This window comes from Epinephelus moara, chromosome 4 (assembly GCF_006386435.1).
Source record: "Epinephelus moara isolate mb chromosome 4, YSFRI_EMoa_1.0, whole genome shotgun sequence".
Lineage (NCBI taxonomy): Eukaryota > Metazoa > Chordata > Actinopteri > Perciformes > Serranidae > Epinephelus > Epinephelus moara.
The window spans coordinates 19,165,631-19,182,303 of NC_065509.1; the positions used below are offsets into that span (position 1 = coordinate 19,165,631).

Genomic DNA, 16,673 nt, shown 5'->3' on the forward strand with positions numbered 1-16,673 from the left:
CTTCTTCTGTTTGGCTGAGAAGTCTCTGGAGAACGCCACAAAGAAACACCAGTTGCATGCAGACAGACTNTATTTAACGCCTGTAATATTCATAACTTAACTTCTATTTATTGTCAAACATATTTATTTTCCTACACATCTTATTTTTATAGTATCTGTATTTGTACACCAATAAATTATGACACAGTGGTTTGTTGTTGCAGTCAACATTTTTCACAGCGTGCATGTTCATAATGTTTAAGGTATCATTCTTATTATTCAAGTTAAACTGTGCAGTCAACCAGTAACAGCTGTTTCACACAAGACTTTTGAACATGAGGCCACTTTTTAAGACACCAATTATTTACTGGGTTTACACATTCTCCAACAGCAGGTAATGCAATCAAAAATAACACGTTTATGGCTGTTACATGCCATCATGATCTTTCTTTTTAAAGCTCCAATTAAAAAAAAGAAACAGAGAAAGAGCAACAAGAATGTGAGATAAAACGTGTAAAATAATTTAATAAATAAAATATCCAGGGGGTTTGGTGGACGTAAACATTTGACATACATTATGGTACAAAATAAAAGTCAGTTTGCCTCCACTACAGATCATGAAATCAAATTCTCTCCACAAAAAGCTCACACTAGTGCATCAGACTAAGGCATACAGTATGTATAGTGTATTTCCACATAACACAAAGGGATCTCACATTTGAATAAAAAGACAACTTGCTCAGATTAGCAAATGGCACTAACATAAAAGCCGGCTGGCATGCACGCCCCTATGTGTCTGACCTACAGCAAAAATTATGAAATGCACTTTTCAGTTTCATACATGATTCTACATACCCTCCTTTCCTTGTTCCTGCCACATTAGTCTTTATCTTCGACTCTCTCCATGTTGATGATCTCTTGTTTTCAATGGGAAGAAGCACTAAGGGTTACAGCTTGTGCTCAGAGCAGAATCACTGGCTTTAATTTCAATTAGAATTCAATTATAGTGTATTCATATCAGCACGGACCCTTTAATCAGACTCAGTGTCTCACAGGAAATCAGTCATACAGAAATCACAAAACACTTAGTGTGTTAAAATACACTCAACAAGTTTCAGAGGAAACGAATGCACTTTATAGTTCATGTCCACAATTCTGTTTTCAACATCTTCTTTCAGATTGTTGGTCATTTTCAAAACCAGTGATGTTGCAAGTGAAATGTGTTTATGGTGAGTTCCTCCTTAATGCTAGAGGTAAAAGAGCTTAATTTAAACAGAAGCTGCTGCCACCGAAACGCGTTCCCGAGCGACATGAAAATGTTGGACACCCACAGAGAGGTCTGTCACTATATTACAAATAACAGGTCCCCGTGGCCAAGAGGTCTTGATCCTGTCATAGGTGCAGCTCATTCACATTTAAAACGTTACCAGCTATACAGTGTATTCAGATAATCTTTTAAATAATGTTTAACAATAAATTCTCGCCTAATGACCTATTTCCTAAAGTAACATGTAAGTTGCAGTGACAGCAAGCTCTCCTCTGTGCTGTCTTCACTGCAGGAGGGATTCGATCACAGCGTCTGGCTTTGCAGATCTTTTCCTGTGTAGAGATAAGTGCACGATTGGTGTTATCGACAACTTCAGAAGCATCCTTATTTCTCAGAATAACTGTATATCATGATAGCGGAAAATATGTTCACACTTCATATCAACATTCTATAAATACACTAATTATACAGAGCAGCCAACATCCTAAAGCAGTAACTCTTCTGTGTACTCATAGCAATATGATGAAAAACTGTATGAAATGCAGAGTTAAAATGGTGAAGGTCAAACATTTAACTAGAAGGTTAAGTTGCAGATAACCAGCTAAGATTGGAAACAAAATACCACAGAATGAGGGCAATTAGAAAAAGATCTGATATGAAAAAGCAGATTGGTAGAGTGGTTTGTGATGCACTCTTGCCAGATGTTGAAAAGATGTAAATGCATCAGTGCTTCCAGGATGCATGCAAAGTCATTACGCCTCCCAAATGTAACTGAGCCAGTGAACCGTCTGTGTGAGTGGAGATTCAAAAGATCTTTCCCTGTGATAATGGCAGCTGAAGTGACAGTGAAATTAAGCTGAAATCAGCCATCTCTCTCTGCCCGTCACAAGATAAGCAACAGCAAAAAAAAACCAAAAACAAAAACACAGCTCAGTATTTTAGCATGCACGGTCAAGCAGGGGGAGTGCTCAGCACAACCACTGACTGATCTGTATGGGTGAAGGAGTGTTGTCGATGACAGCCCGTGAGGACTCGCTCTGTGTTGTGTGTAAATGCTCTCTTTGAATGTGCTCATGTTTGGTAAACGGTGAACACAACGCATCCATTTGCTACTAATGTATGTAAACGTGGGCACTGTTAACTCAAACAGCTCACACGCTATGTAGTTTGGCACCCAAGGATCTACGGCACCTGGCATGCCGGTGTTGTGTCGAAGATGGTGTTCCCATACCTAAATCTGAACCAAACCTCTTCCTTTACTACGTCGAAGGATGCTTTGCATTGTAACAGGAGGGAGACACGATCAGACTTTGACACAACACCAGCATGGTTGGTGCAATGGGCGATCCAGACAACACAGCCATCGGTACTGCTGAAGCAAGTTCTGTTATTTCAAGGAGGTTTATGAAAAAATCAGTTAAGATCCCAATGGAGCTCACATTTTTATGTAAATTGTGTCTGCTGGGTCTGAACAATGAAGTGCCAACGTTAGCCACATTGGCAACAACTTTGAAACGACACATCGAGTTGAAGCTTCCAACCAGTCTTGGGGAATATCTGCGATTGAATTATGATCACAAGACTTAATTTTATTTGAAAAAAGAAGAAGAAATAAACATAAAGTAGGTCATTTTTTGGAACTATGTACTTAATTTGAAATTGAATCGTGCATGACCAACGTGACCTAGTTCATTTTAATCACTGGCATCTGAACTTTGAGTTACCTCTTGTGAAGTGTGAACGTTCAGGACGTTGATCTCGCTAAGAGTACATCCATGCAAGTCATACATTAGTTACACGGATAGTTATTAGCTAGGCTGACATAGCTGTTGTTGCAACTTAACTGCTAAACAGGTATTGTTGTTCTTGCATTTTTTGTAAGGTACAGAACAGCCTCAGGTGCATCACCCCGACCCCAGACTAGCATGTAGCCCAGAGAAACCAAGATGGATTTAATCAGATTTATAATCCAAGAAACAGAGATGCATACATGTGGCTTGGTGTACACGAAAGTGAATTAAACTACATCCTTACAAGAGATACTTGAAATGACATTTGTAAAGACCACAGACTGATGACACAACCATCTCATGAGAAACTTAGCCGTGCACTGATTAGATCATATATGCTCAACAGGATGTGGCGCTTCATGCTGTCTGTCATGCTGTGGTCTGTGTAGAAAGTAGATTACCTTCGCCCAGTCTTGGGTCGACCGCTCTTGCCACTTTTAGAGGTTCGGGGTCTCTCTAGTTTCATCAGAGACTGCCGCATGCTCTCCTCTGTGTAGGCCAGATACACATGGGACAGATCCACCTCAAAAGGCTACAGGAGGCATGGACAGAAGACGAGAGAGGTCAAAAACACATTGTCAAGGAGGGAAAAGAGAAAAATATCAGAAACATCAGTTGTTGCATAAAAACGTGCAAAGAAATTACATCTTTTTCTTTTTTGTCTGGAGCAGGGGTCTGTTTTCTCATATTGTTGCCAGTATATGCCACACATTTCTGAAAGACACAAGATACAGTCCATTGACACACATTACTGAGGAGCAGTCCTTGACTCAGAGATTTCACCCTTATACTGACGTATATCAAACTGCGTAAGTTGTGCAAAGTGAACTCACCAGCTGCCATTCTCCAATGTCCTCATTCCAGTGCACGTAATTCTCTATCATCTCCTGCACAGAAAAACATGACAAAATATAAAAACTAGAAACGAGGACAGATATGTCACTGATGCAAAGCCCCCTTAACCAACTAATATCAACATCAGCAGATGTGGCGGCCAGTATCGCCAATGAACCTCACAACATTTTTGTATTAATGTGGCTGATGAGCAGTCGCTGGAAAGTGGAATAGATGAAACAGGCCTCGGGTTGACTGGGAGACTGTTGTGCTCACATCTTAGCAGAGACCTAGCTCCATCGTGGCATCCCAGATTAGGCTGTTGCAGTTGCTGGGTAGACTGTGTTCCGCGCCGACAGAGGCTGTTAATACTTTTGCCACCCGCTTAAAGGCGAGATATTCTGCAACTGTATGTTTTATAAAGAGCAGCAAGGTGGAAAAATGGTGTGAAATTGCCACCTTGAACAAGCTGTGTAAAAGGGGCTTATGTTTGCACTGGTGATGCTTGGTGCACAGTCAAAGTTAATGGACAATGTTTCCCTGACACTGAAATTTTTAACGTTATGATGTGGACCACCATACTAACTGTCCAGAGAATTCACCAGTGTTTTAGTTGCTGCTGTTCACATTCATCCTGATGCTGCAATTCTTACACCAGTGTCACCTGCAGGCAATGAGTTGTTTCTTTATAGCCTTTCAATTAGTTTAAATCTCATCTGGGATGATCATATACAGACAGAGTAGAAAAAACGGCTATATGGATGGATAAAAATACTGAAAATCAGACCGAGATGTAGTGCTACAGATGTAGGTACGCAAACACATACACACCTGGTATTCCTGGGGAATAAAGTTGTCTATGATGAGCATCTGAAGCCGCAGCTCGCGACTCAGCTGGCGAATGTTTTCCAGGAGTCCCTCAATCTCTCTGTGATGTTCTTGCTGCAGATCTGCCATCTTACAGACAAAACATAACAACCACAGTGGATCAATCTACATTGTTCCCCTGATTATTCAAGACTAACTTCAGCCGGGGAGACTGTTTTATTACATTAAGCTTAAGCTTTGACTGAAAAGCATTCCATTAAAGTCTCTAAAGGCATTTAGTCTCTCATAAGAGTCTTGGGGCAAATGATCCTGGGTGTTGTATGACTGTATGTTCTTTCTCAGTGTTACTCTTTTATGTCATGCTGACCTCTGATTTGGCAGCCATCAGCATGGTCCATACTTTCTTCAGCTTCTTGGTCTTTCCTTGAGCCTCCTCCTGCAGACTAGTGTACTTCTCTTCTATGTCCAGACGTTCTTGCTGTTTTAAGAGAGAGAGAGATCAGCGATTATGTGGAAGCAAGCAAGTTGTTGTCAGTTGTCATGATTGTGACGAACCTATAAAAGGTTTAAGTCAAAATAATGTCTTACATTATTGTTTGTTTATGTCACAATTTTTTTTTTTCAAATCCTGAGGTTTGCGTCACTTCAAACCTAAGTCCCTTTGGCATTACTCTGAAAAATTCTCATTTATATGAAGAAAGTAAGAGAGTGAGTATCTGACCATATTTTCCAACCACAATGATGCAACCATTTAGGTGTAAATCAAGCTGAGGTTACCACTGACATCTCACGTAGATAATGCGGTATGTGATGTCATATCTTGCCTCTCACTTTATGTGAAATTCTTTACGCCCATACCAGCTAAATTCACTGCGTCAAACTGTTTATTCAGGTGTTTACTAAAGGCATCTTAGCAAACCAGAATTACCCCCAGGATGATCAGTGGACATATTGTTTGGTGACTACTTTAATTTTACCACAGTTATAGCTTGATAGTGGTTGGAGTTTTCCATATGATTTCACGGATGCACACCTTTCATGGAATCATTTCATACTGACAACAGCTTGAATGACTCAGTAATTTCTCGTTGACTCACTTTGTGACGTACTTGGTAGTCAGATTAGTTTTTTGATCATCTACCCTTACCTCTTTCTCCTCCAGCTCTTTACGCAGCTGCTCCGCTCTCCTGCGACGTTCTTCTAGTTCGTTGTTGGACTCCTGCAAGAGCTTCTCCTGCTCCTCAGCCTTGGCCAAGAGGTCCACCCCACCCACGATCACCTTTTTCTCTAAGGCTGACAATTTCTCCAGAAGGAGGTGATGCTCCTGTCTGAGGGGTTAGAGGTGGATCGGTTATCGAACTAGTAGCTACTACATCAACACATCTACTAACGCTTAAAGAGGACATTGCAGATTATTCGAGCAGTATCATCGAGAATACCACATCTTAAAAGATAATTAAAAATACAAATCATTTTCTTTTCCCGGACTCACTGAGCTTTAAGAAGGTCCTTCTCCCTCTTCTCCAGCTCTGCTCTGGCCTTGTTCCTCTCCTCCTCCTCCATGTCCAGCTTGGCCTCCAAGGCCTTTCTTTCCTCTTCAATCTTTGCCTGCATCTCCACCATCTTGTCCGGGGAAACCTTCTTCCTCCCTTAAAAAAAGACATCCAGGGAACCATAGTGTTTTTAATTGACAGGTTGTTTTAGATGCATCTTCCTACACCACATTACTCATCAGGGTATAGGTTACAATGACTTCAACACAGATTAATTCATTCTACACTGTGCTTTTTAATCAGCATTAGTATTATTAAATATGTGCCATTGTAGATAGGGCTGGGCGATATGGAGAAAATAAAAAAATCACGATATTTTTGAGCAAATATCTCAATATCGATATTGTGAAGATATTACAGGGTTGACTGTAATCATCATAATGCGGATATAATGACTGAGAAAGGCAAAGAATAGAAGAACTACAACAGTGTGTCAACACGATATCTAGTTTCGTATCACAATATTGATGTAATATCAATATATTGCCCAGCCCTAATAGTGGATCATAAATTTGCACTACAGAAGTCAAATTTATGTTTTTATAAGGAACCTCAGTCCTACGAGTGAGTGCCAGTGACATCCAGCTGCAGAAAGTTGTGACTTGCTAATTCATTGTATTCATTAATTGTTAGTGTAAGCAACATTTTAAGACAGGGGAAACTATATAAAGTGCAAGATTCTCTTAATGACATGGTAGCTATAGAGATGGAGAGCATGAGACACATGGGTGGTAGTCATACAAGGACAGCCAGAAAAATGTTAAAGGTGATTATACAATAAACTTCTGTTATCAGATTAGTCAGTGTTAAGCCGCGTTTCCACCAAACATGAACATGGATCTGAACCGTACATCTGTCTTATGTTTCCACTACACACAGTGCTCTTTTAATGTCGTTGGGATTATTAACAGATGGTAATAGTCGCAATACTGCTCCGTCCAGCTCTTGCTGTATTACCTCTTCACCAGTGATGTCTACAAAAGAAAAGGCTGGAGTGTACAGGAAAACTGCTCCTCCATTTTTTTTTATCTCCAAGTGAGGAAATATAAGCTTCGCAGTTTGCACATTTCAGTTTAAATTCATTAACATTTTTTAAGCGCTCGAAGAGCCAATCATCACGAAAGCGTATGTCATGCAAGACAGACAATAAAAACAAATGGAATGGTCAGAGGTATAATACTGACATTTAGGGTGTGTTGATAGATTCATGACGTCAACTCACTGAGTAACATGAAAGACAACATTCCACCTTAGCTGCTGGCAGCACTGTGGATTAAATGATCTTTTCTTAGACTATGGCCAATTGTTAACTAGTAAAATATAAAATGGCAGCAAAGCATCCTCTAATTTTATAGTTGACTAAGGTATGTAAACTTGCCTCTGTAGGAACAAGGGTTACAGTCCACTGTAGTCGAGCAAGATTGTCGATTTTCTATTGATCAATCAACAGACTGCAGTGTTTCTAGCTCCACCTTTTAGAATCGGATCAGTGTGCTAAGTACCTCAGCAGAAGGGTGATGAAAAGCGGGATGGCATGGAACAGTTCTGTTGGTGCCATTCATGTTTGATAATGAAGACGCAAACAAAAATACTGTGTAACAAACTGAACCAAACTGGACTGCTTGGTGGAAACAAGGCTTTAGTGAAATAGCTACTGAAACACATGGTGGCCATCTGAGTAATTTGTGCGAGTAGAGACAGCATTGCTACGGGATAGCAGGACTATGTTGTAGATTCTTACACCAACCTCTTTCTTCTTGAATTAAGAGGTGTATAGCAAGTCAGACAGGCGGCATTTGTACCAGGAGGAGGAAAGAGAGAGAGAGAGAGAGAGAGAAAGAGAGAGAGAGAGAGAGAGAGAGAGAGAGAGATAGAGAGAGACAAAGAGCAACACATTACAGAGTGATCTCGAAAGTCTAAAGACTACAGAGTGGAACACCACATGTGGGACAAGGAGTGGGAGAAAGAGAGGTTTCATTTATAGCAATGCTATAGAAGAAATGGTAGTGACGTGGCAAAAAACAAACAAACAACAACATAGAAAACATCAATTCACATAATGAAACATGATGTGGGTGAATTACGTCTTTGAGGGACAGGAGTTATAAATTTCGCAATTAAGCCTGGCTTTACTGTAAGGATAAACTGAGGGTATGAAATCACCATGCAGACCCATTCCATGATGTCAAAACTATGTTCACTTAGGTCATGCATGAAAATAAAGTTGGAGAGATTTGACATCAGATTGTGCCAATGCTTTTGAAGGATCGGTTCAACAGTGCAACAGACCCATTTAGATTCATGAACCTGTCCTAAAACGTTCTTTTAGCAACACCTGCACACCAGGAACCTTTGCAATTATTTTCATGTACAAATATTTGGGACATTACAGTCAGTAGTGTGGGGGGATCTGGGCTATGAGCCTACAGGAGTGGCACAGACACAGGGAAAGTATCAAGCCCCTTTCACACATGCACTGTAATCCATAAATGCTCTGGGAAAATTCACTCTTACAATTTGCATATTCAGGACCTTAAACAGCTCAAGTGTCAATTAAATAAACAACATTAACAGAGAAGGTACCATGAAGTTTATTTACTTTGGTCCAATAAAACAAATGAAGTCTTGAAGTCTCAAGTTTTTGCACTTCAGTCACAAGCAAAGACAGGGAAGTTCCAATTTCAAGACCTAAATCACTCTGCACCAAAGGTAATGGCAGAGTAATATGTTTAATTTACAAAAATCATGCATGCTTTTTAAATTTTGTTTATTTGTTAAAACAAGCTTGTTCTAAGTTGTTGCGTCTCCATCTGTAATTTTCCACCAGCACGTTTTGCATACTGCAATTCCATTTCTCGCTGACGATCCGGTTGTTTCTGTACACGAACGCAGGTATCTTTGTATAATTTTTTTCAAATGGCGCTCAGAAACGTTACGTTAGTTCTTTATGGTTCTCTCCTGCAACTTGATTGGATGGATTGACTTAGTTAGTTAGTTTTTTTTTAAGATTTTTAATCTTTGGGCTTGGGGGCGAAGATATAAATTCAAAAGGCATGAGTCACTGGTGTTAAAGTCCAAGTTGAGATGCAAATCTCTGTCACACTAGGCTGATGCGCCGGGTCAAAGCGAGTCAAGCCAAGCCAGCACATGTATGGAAAAGAGCTACTGGTGGTTTAGTGGTTACGGCACCTGTCCCCATTTTATGTCCAGCTGGGGACCCTTGCTGCATGTCATTCCTCATCTCTTTTTTCTGCAACTTCCTGTCACCTCTCTACTATTGCCTGATCAAGGCACAAGATGCCCTAAAAATGATAAACACCACTAAAATCTTAATCTGAAATCTGTATCGGAATGAATAGATCATCTTAATGAAAGGTAAAAAAAATGGGCTTTCTGGTGTTAAGTTAAATAAAATTTCATGCAGGCCTGCTGTATTAAAACATGAATCATGTGCACCCACCTTCAGACAGCTATGCAATATCACATTATAAAACAAGTACAGGGGCTGAAAAACTGATCAAGCCAACCACTGTAAAGAGGAAATACTATGAATGACTCAAGCTGTAGACATCAAGTCATCAGGAAAAACCCCTTAGAAAACCACCTACATACACAGCACAAACCTAAAAAAAAAATCACCACACTCATCAAACACTTCACAGTTTGCTCTCAATTTCAACTTTCACTCATGCCAACTGTTTACAAATATCGACAGAAAAACTGTTGCTACAAACAGCATGAAAGCAATACAGGAAGTGAAGAGAGAAAAAACAACAACCTTGAAATCTTTTGCATTTCTAAAGTAATGCAGTCCGGCTGCAGAATCCTCTGCCATATTCAATTTATAATGAAACCAATAAGGAACATCTCTCATGGAGTGCTACAGGGTGTTTTGACAACTACTGGGGATGGTTAAGTGGGGGCAAGCCTCCCAACGCAGCGCCTGTGGTCAGCAATCAAATCATGGAGATAAACTGCCAATCAGCTGCAAAATCTGCTTTCTAATCACTTTGACAGAGTGTATGTTATGAAAACTGATACAATCCTAATCCTTGGTGTCATTTTTTGCAACTTGATATCCTCGGGGAGTGATTCCACCACGGTGTGAAGAAAATCTGGACTGGACATGAGTGACCGACGTAACATGGAATTTTTCCGAATAAAGGAGCTCAGTGTAAAAGCCAAAAGCGACACCTTACATTATATTTAAAACGAGCAATTTAATGGGTCCCATGTGTGAAAAGGGCTTAAGTTTGTGGGCAGGTGGGTCAGTAGAGCAGAGAGCTGCTCCAACTCACTATTCTGAGGTTTATCCTCAGTGGGCGGAGGGACTGAGGAGGAACAGGCAAATTCTGAGCTATTGCTGCTGCTGCTGTCTGGAAAAAGAAGCAGAGGAAGCACCCCTCCCACCAACGCCCACAGTGAGCAACAGGTAGAGGAGGAAAGCTGTTGGTTTGCAGAGCTTGAAGCAAAATGTAGGTGCTTTATGTGAGTCCCACAAATCAGGCAGCTGCAGGTGCACCATGCAAATTGCAGATACAGCACGGCACCGTAGTCACAGAAGCTGAATGATTTGGTTAATAGTAATACTATGGTATTGGAAAGAATAATAATGACAACTGGAAAATATAAAGAGATACATCCTCAGAGGCACATCTTCACAGGAACATCACTTTCAGCACTGCCATGTAATGCGATGACCTACTTATGATTGTTCATCTGAATTTAATACTTTCCACTTAAAAACAGAGAAGACCAGAAGGTGAGAAAAGGGAAACTCCTGACTGAGAACAGTGTTACATATAGAGAAGTCTGTTAACACAGAAAACAAAGAGTAGAGTCTAACTAGTGACCTAAAAGCAGCTTTAGCTTGATAATTATCTGCCGAACTACGCTGACTCATATTACATCTAGCATGCTGACGAGAGATTATACCAAATAGACACAAATTATACAGATGTATATCCAAACATTTACAAAAACCACACATTAAACCACTCTATGAAAAAAAACTCCCCACAGGCATATGAAGATTGCATCAGCAGATTTTCAGTCATTTGCTCTGCTGCACACTTGCATCTATGTGTGCATTAATTACAAATCCTTACCTCTTCTCCTCCTGCGGCCTTCTCCTGCCTCCCCTCCTTCATCATCAGCTTCATCCATCTCTTCTGACCCACTGCCCTCTGAGCCAGAGATTTCTTCACCTAGAATTGCACAAAACATTTCAAAAAGACAAAAAGTCAGCCTTGAAAAAACACCATACTTGTAATCCAAACAGCATGATTATTTTTTTGTGTAACTGTCTGGCTCATTACCTTCCACCAGTTTCTTCTTTAGCTCCTCAATCTCTTTCTGAAACTGGCGCAAAAGGGCATCCTTAGGATCTTCGTTGATCCTGGCTTTGTTCTTGATGTTTTTAGCCCTGTTAGCGTAGCGCAGGGTACTGATGGTCTCATCATAGTTATAGTCTGCAGGGCCTATATTTGCACACTGGTGGAGAGAAGTATGTCATTTTAAAAAGTGAGGCAAAAATTGTACTATCAAAGTCAATATGACAAAATGCTTAGAATTTACCATTGACTGAGAAATGGTCATTTTGAGGGACTTTTACATATCCTTCTAACCTGTTACTGTCAATATTACAGTATGATTTGAGACTATTCTTAAAGTAAGTGAACAGCTGAAAATTTTTGGTTATTGGGTGGTCCCTGACTTTAATGTTAGGGGGGGACTTCAGTTTCCTGAAGCACATGCTTGTACTGTACTGCCTTTACGTCTTGAAGAAAAAGTTGACCTGCCCTCGACTGTCACTGTATAATTTGCACTCTGCTTAGAAGAAGAACGCTACTCTAGCGCAGCTTTAACTTTCACTCTACCATCATGGTCTTGGAGTTTCCTCCGAGTGAATCCTGCAGCAGACGCGTCAGCTTAGAGTTCCTGTAGGGCACGTGTGTGCTCTTGCCGTCCACCAGGGCAGAGATGACGTTACCCAGTGTGGAGAGAGAGAGATTGATCTTTGTTGCTTCTTTTAAACGCTGACCTGTAGCTCCAGTCTTGCCCTGTCTCTCCGAGCCCTGTAGAAGCAGGGTGGCAGATTAACTGGTTGTGGTCAGATGGGTGGTGAGCGATAAAGCAAACATCACAGTTATGTAACTGTCTCATCTTATTTACTAGGAAATAGTTCATTTTTTTTAACTCAGAAATTTCTGCCTGCAGATACGTACTGCAAGATCGACCAGATGAAGTTTTCCCATGCGCACATGCTGGTTTCCATCCACTCCCTTCTCGCTGCACTCGATGGTGATTGTGAAGATGGCATGGGAACGGGAGCTGTGTTCATTCATGTTTGTGGCACCGACAGACCCTACAAACAGTGGAATACCATTTGATCAGACAACATGACTCATATTGGCATGAACTTTAAATTCTGAGCTGACGTTAGAATTCTTTTAACGATTTTCTCCAGACTTTTCTGACTACTACCGGCGTGTAAGGTAGGGAGGACATGATATCAGGTTTTCACTATGATTATCATGGCCAAAAGAGTTCACAAAAACGATACCGTTGTGATATCTACATAAAATGTGGGGGGGGGGATGCTATCAGTCAAATTCACCTTTAACCTAATTACTGTGTGGTTTTTCTCCTTTTATGGAAACTGAATTACACTCAAAATACGAGCGTAGGGAGGCGAAAAGAGTCTGTAACCATTAAGTGTACAAAAAGAGCAATTACACTCAATGGATATGAATGGATAGTAAAAAGGCAACCAGATGCCACTGGGGGAGGAAGACAAAGAGAAAACAGAAAGAAATGGTAAAGATTTAAGAGGCACTGGATTATTTACACAATATTATCATATTTGTACTATTAAGATGAGATCAATACCAGTATCCCGTGACACCCCTAAAGTTAAGTAACAAGTAACAAGTAGTCTTTGCACATGAGCACACTTCTTAATAGTTGGCATATACTGCATTTAAAATAAAGAAATTATTTTATTTTATGTTTATCAACTAACTAAAGCCACTCATTGATGTATATAATGCAAAACAGAAAGACTCCTAAAGCCTCTGTGATATTTGCCTACATTTCCATCTCTTGCAAGCACAAAGCCTCTTCTTGTTTCACATGTGTGGTTTTACCACATATTCTCACAGAGCAATATCTCAGTGAAATATGAGAGTAAAGGTTGATTTTGTGGCCATCTATTTCCGTCTCCATGCTGCTAGTTATTCTGCTTACGGTTTTTGTGTCCCAGCGTCATAATCCGGTCCATGTCGTCAGCATTGTTCACGACGTAACCAGAGAGGTCTTTGATATACACGCCAACATCTGGTCTTTCTTTCACCTTTGACGAAAAAAATTGAACTTAAGCATGGAAAACTGTTGTCAACATCAAACTGCTATTACAAGCAAATCTATTCAGGAATCTTATGCAAGTTTTCCAGTCCTGGAAATGACTGCAGTGCCCTTTAAGACAGTTTTCATATGAATCACTAAACTCTCTATCTAAGTGTTGATTTTAAAGACCCATTTACCTCCAGCCTCTGCATCTGGTCCTTGCCCAACAAGTCTCGCACTTCCTCATTGTAAATCTCCAGGTACGAAACACGAACCAAAAACCTGTTAAAGTTAAATGTGTATTCAAAGTCAGATAAAGGCTGAAGCAGCAAATGACAAACCAACATCTGTAAATAAATCTTTCACTTGTAATACATGGAGCCTTGTATTCTGCTAATATGACCTAAATCAGAAAAAAACTGCCTCCCATTGGTAAACTAAGCTGAAAATCTGAAAGGAAAAAAAAATCAATTCTCTTTAAAAGGGGTGGGCTAAGCTTTCATAATCCAGTTTCTAAATCCAATTCTAACAGATAAAATGTCCTTCAAATGCTTTGTCCAAATACTCTGTATTTTCTTAATATGCATGAGCTCCCTCACTTGAGTAAAATGAGAAATACACAACCCTCTTTTTTCAATTACTTGTTATTTACGAGTGTGTCTTTTTAAAAGAACATTTTTGAATAGGCGATATTTTTACTTGCAAGGTAAATAACAAATGCTTGATCCATAACATTCTCTGTCAAAATATTTTTTTTTTAAAGACTGATTGTGGTGGACATTGCATTGTGGAAAAATAAACAAAGTTTCCACTGTATCTGGCGCGTATGTACACAGTGGAGATTCTCAGCTGGACTAATAATGTGCATAGACGAAATATTTTTGGGTGATTTTACTGTATGTTTTCTGGTTGATTGCTTTCTCACCTTGTGTCACCCTCTGCCTTGGCAATGTGGCCAAAAATATGAGCAAAGGAGTTTGGGATTATCCCTCTGAGTTCTGGCACTGTTCTCACACCCTCCATGGTGAATGTTTTTCCTGTGCCAGTTTGCCCATATGCAAAAATGGTGCCTGAAATGGACAGCAGAGCGTAAAGTCACAGTGCCAGTATTGAATATGCAAATTCAAGATCAAATACAGAATATTAGTTGCAATATTATATTACAGTTAATAATGAGTGTCTGTATTAAAATTTCTCCGACTGTTAATGCAGTCGTGACATTTATGAGGCACATTATACAGCAAAGGTTTATTGATAAAAATGAACGCTTATGTTACAGTAATATTACCATTGTATCCCTCTAATACTGAGTCAATAATGGGGCGGGCAGTGAGGTTGTAGACATCCAGCTGTTTGCTGTCTGGTCCAAACACAGTGTCAAATGTGAATGTCTTGGGAGGCTCATGTGGAGTTTCCAGTTTGTTAACTGTTATGGTCCCACGGATCTCGTCCACAACGACGGCCTGTTTGTGGCCCATCATCTTCTCTTTCTGGTTGAGGGGACGACATCTCACCACCACCTTCACGTTGTCATTGACCTCCTGCTTGTCAGGTTTCTCAAGCTTATTGCTCTGGAAAAAAGGGCAGTGATGAGAGACAGCTATTCCATAGGATGTAACGATGAGTTATTATGTAGTGACAATTACCATACATATTTACAGTATTAGTTAACCAACATGGATAAGAGGGGGTAGCCGGCAAAAACAATTAGCAGTCAATGACTTGGCATATACGAAGCTAGGCGAGTTAGTCGCTTGGACGTTATCTGCCGTTTCCTGGGTTGCTAGGCAGGCAACCGCTAGTAACGTTTAGGATAACGTTAGCTAACTAACGGTTAAACGTTAACATTAGCTAACTAACGCTACCACAGCAAATTTGGAGAATAATTATATGTGAAACCCACACACTGCTAACAAGCCGTGCTAATTGCTTCGTGCTGACTGACAAAACCCCAACGTTGGGAAGTAAGGTGCACCATTTCCTTGTATCCTACTGTAAGCTAACGATGCTAACCGGTTAGCATCACATCAGTGAGGTCGGAGGAAGGGAGGAACCCCATTGCAAACAAAACAAAATAATCCAAACCGGCGTGTCGACTTACCGGCATAGTGAGAATGCAGAAAGACGATTATAGTATACGTATAATGACAATGAAATGTTTGTAAGGCTTTGCTCATTTGAGTCTAGGTTATCCGAAGAATTTAAATGCCAGCGCAGTGCCCATATCATCAGAGGCTCACATCCGATAGCTTGTTGTCAGGTCGCTGTCACACTGCGCATGCGTCATGGGGGAAGCTGGAGAGGGGGTCTTCAGTTGGTTGGTTACAGTAACTGCTTCAATGTAAATAGCTCCATTGTGTTGATATATTTCATATATGCGGGGCATACATTTACGGTAGCACTAACTATTACTGTAGGTGATTCAGTGCAATGCAGTTGAATTAAAGTACAGAGGTAAAAAATTACTGGCTGGACCCCGTTAACCCCCCCCATTCCTCCCACTCCCTGTGCATTGTATGACTTTCCTATGTTTGAATACTGCTGTGTGTTAGCTTGATTATACACACATTAATATGGCACATATTCTATGTGCACATCAGTGAAATACTTAAGGCCTTAAAAGATTGAAAGATTTTGACTAGCTCTAGGCTGATAAGCAGATAATGAAATTGCCAGGCCCATATTAGGATATGCAGATATATGGATATAGATAAGAATCAACAAATTACAGTGACAATATTCCACAGGAATGCTTGAGGTTATTCATAGATTTATAGGTTAGATTATTTTACATGAAGATATAAAATTAGGTTAATTTTTGTAATATGTGTCAATTAGTACAAACTCTGTAATAACCAAATTGAAGGGATCTTAATCAAAAATGCTTGCGTTTGTGTGAAATAGAATTAAAATACAATGCTATGACAATGTTTTTCAAAATTCTTAAATATTGATATTGGCATCAGCCTCAAAAATTAATCATTGGTTGCACTCTGATTAGGAACTCTTCAAGACAAAATCAGGCAGGACCCACTTAAAGCCCCTTGCTTTGTTGACCTATACTGTGCTTTAGTG

The 16,673-nt window shown here is 40.1% G+C and overlaps 1 protein-coding gene across 1 annotated transcript; it reads right to left on the bottom strand.

Annotated features, from left to right (window-relative positions):
* Positions 1-479: 479 nt before the first annotated feature.
* On the bottom strand, positions 480-15,872 carry kif3a (kinesin family member 3A). The gene is made up of 17 exons (XM_050042350.1): positions 15,700-15,872; positions 14,887-15,169; positions 14,524-14,668; positions 13,796-13,880; positions 13,500-13,605; positions 12,479-12,618; positions 12,131-12,328; positions 11,570-11,744; positions 11,360-11,458; positions 6,191-6,347; positions 5,846-6,026; positions 5,066-5,176; positions 4,702-4,827; positions 3,870-3,923; positions 3,682-3,750; positions 3,438-3,568; positions 480-1,578 (listed from the first exon to the last, which is right to left on the bottom strand). The coding sequence occupies exons 1-17, from the start codon at positions 15,703-15,705 to the stop codon at positions 1,530-1,532; spliced, it is 2,115 nt and encodes a 704-aa protein (XP_049898307.1). The 5' UTR covers positions 15,706-15,872; the 3' UTR covers positions 480-1,529.
* Between the last annotated feature and the right edge of the window lie 801 nt (positions 15,873-16,673).

Bases quoted from the DNA above. Each gene is read 5' to 3' on its own strand.
- kif3a (XM_050042350.1), bottom strand. The intron at 6,348-11,359 runs GTAAGGATTTGT...TCTTTTTTTAAG, and splicing joins AGGCCGCAGGAGGAGAAGAG to GGAGGAAGAAGGTTTCCCCG. The intron at 5,177-5,845 runs GTAAGGGTAGAT...CTCTTAAAACAG, and splicing joins AAGAGCTGGAGGAGAAAGAG to CAAGAACGTCTGGACATAGA.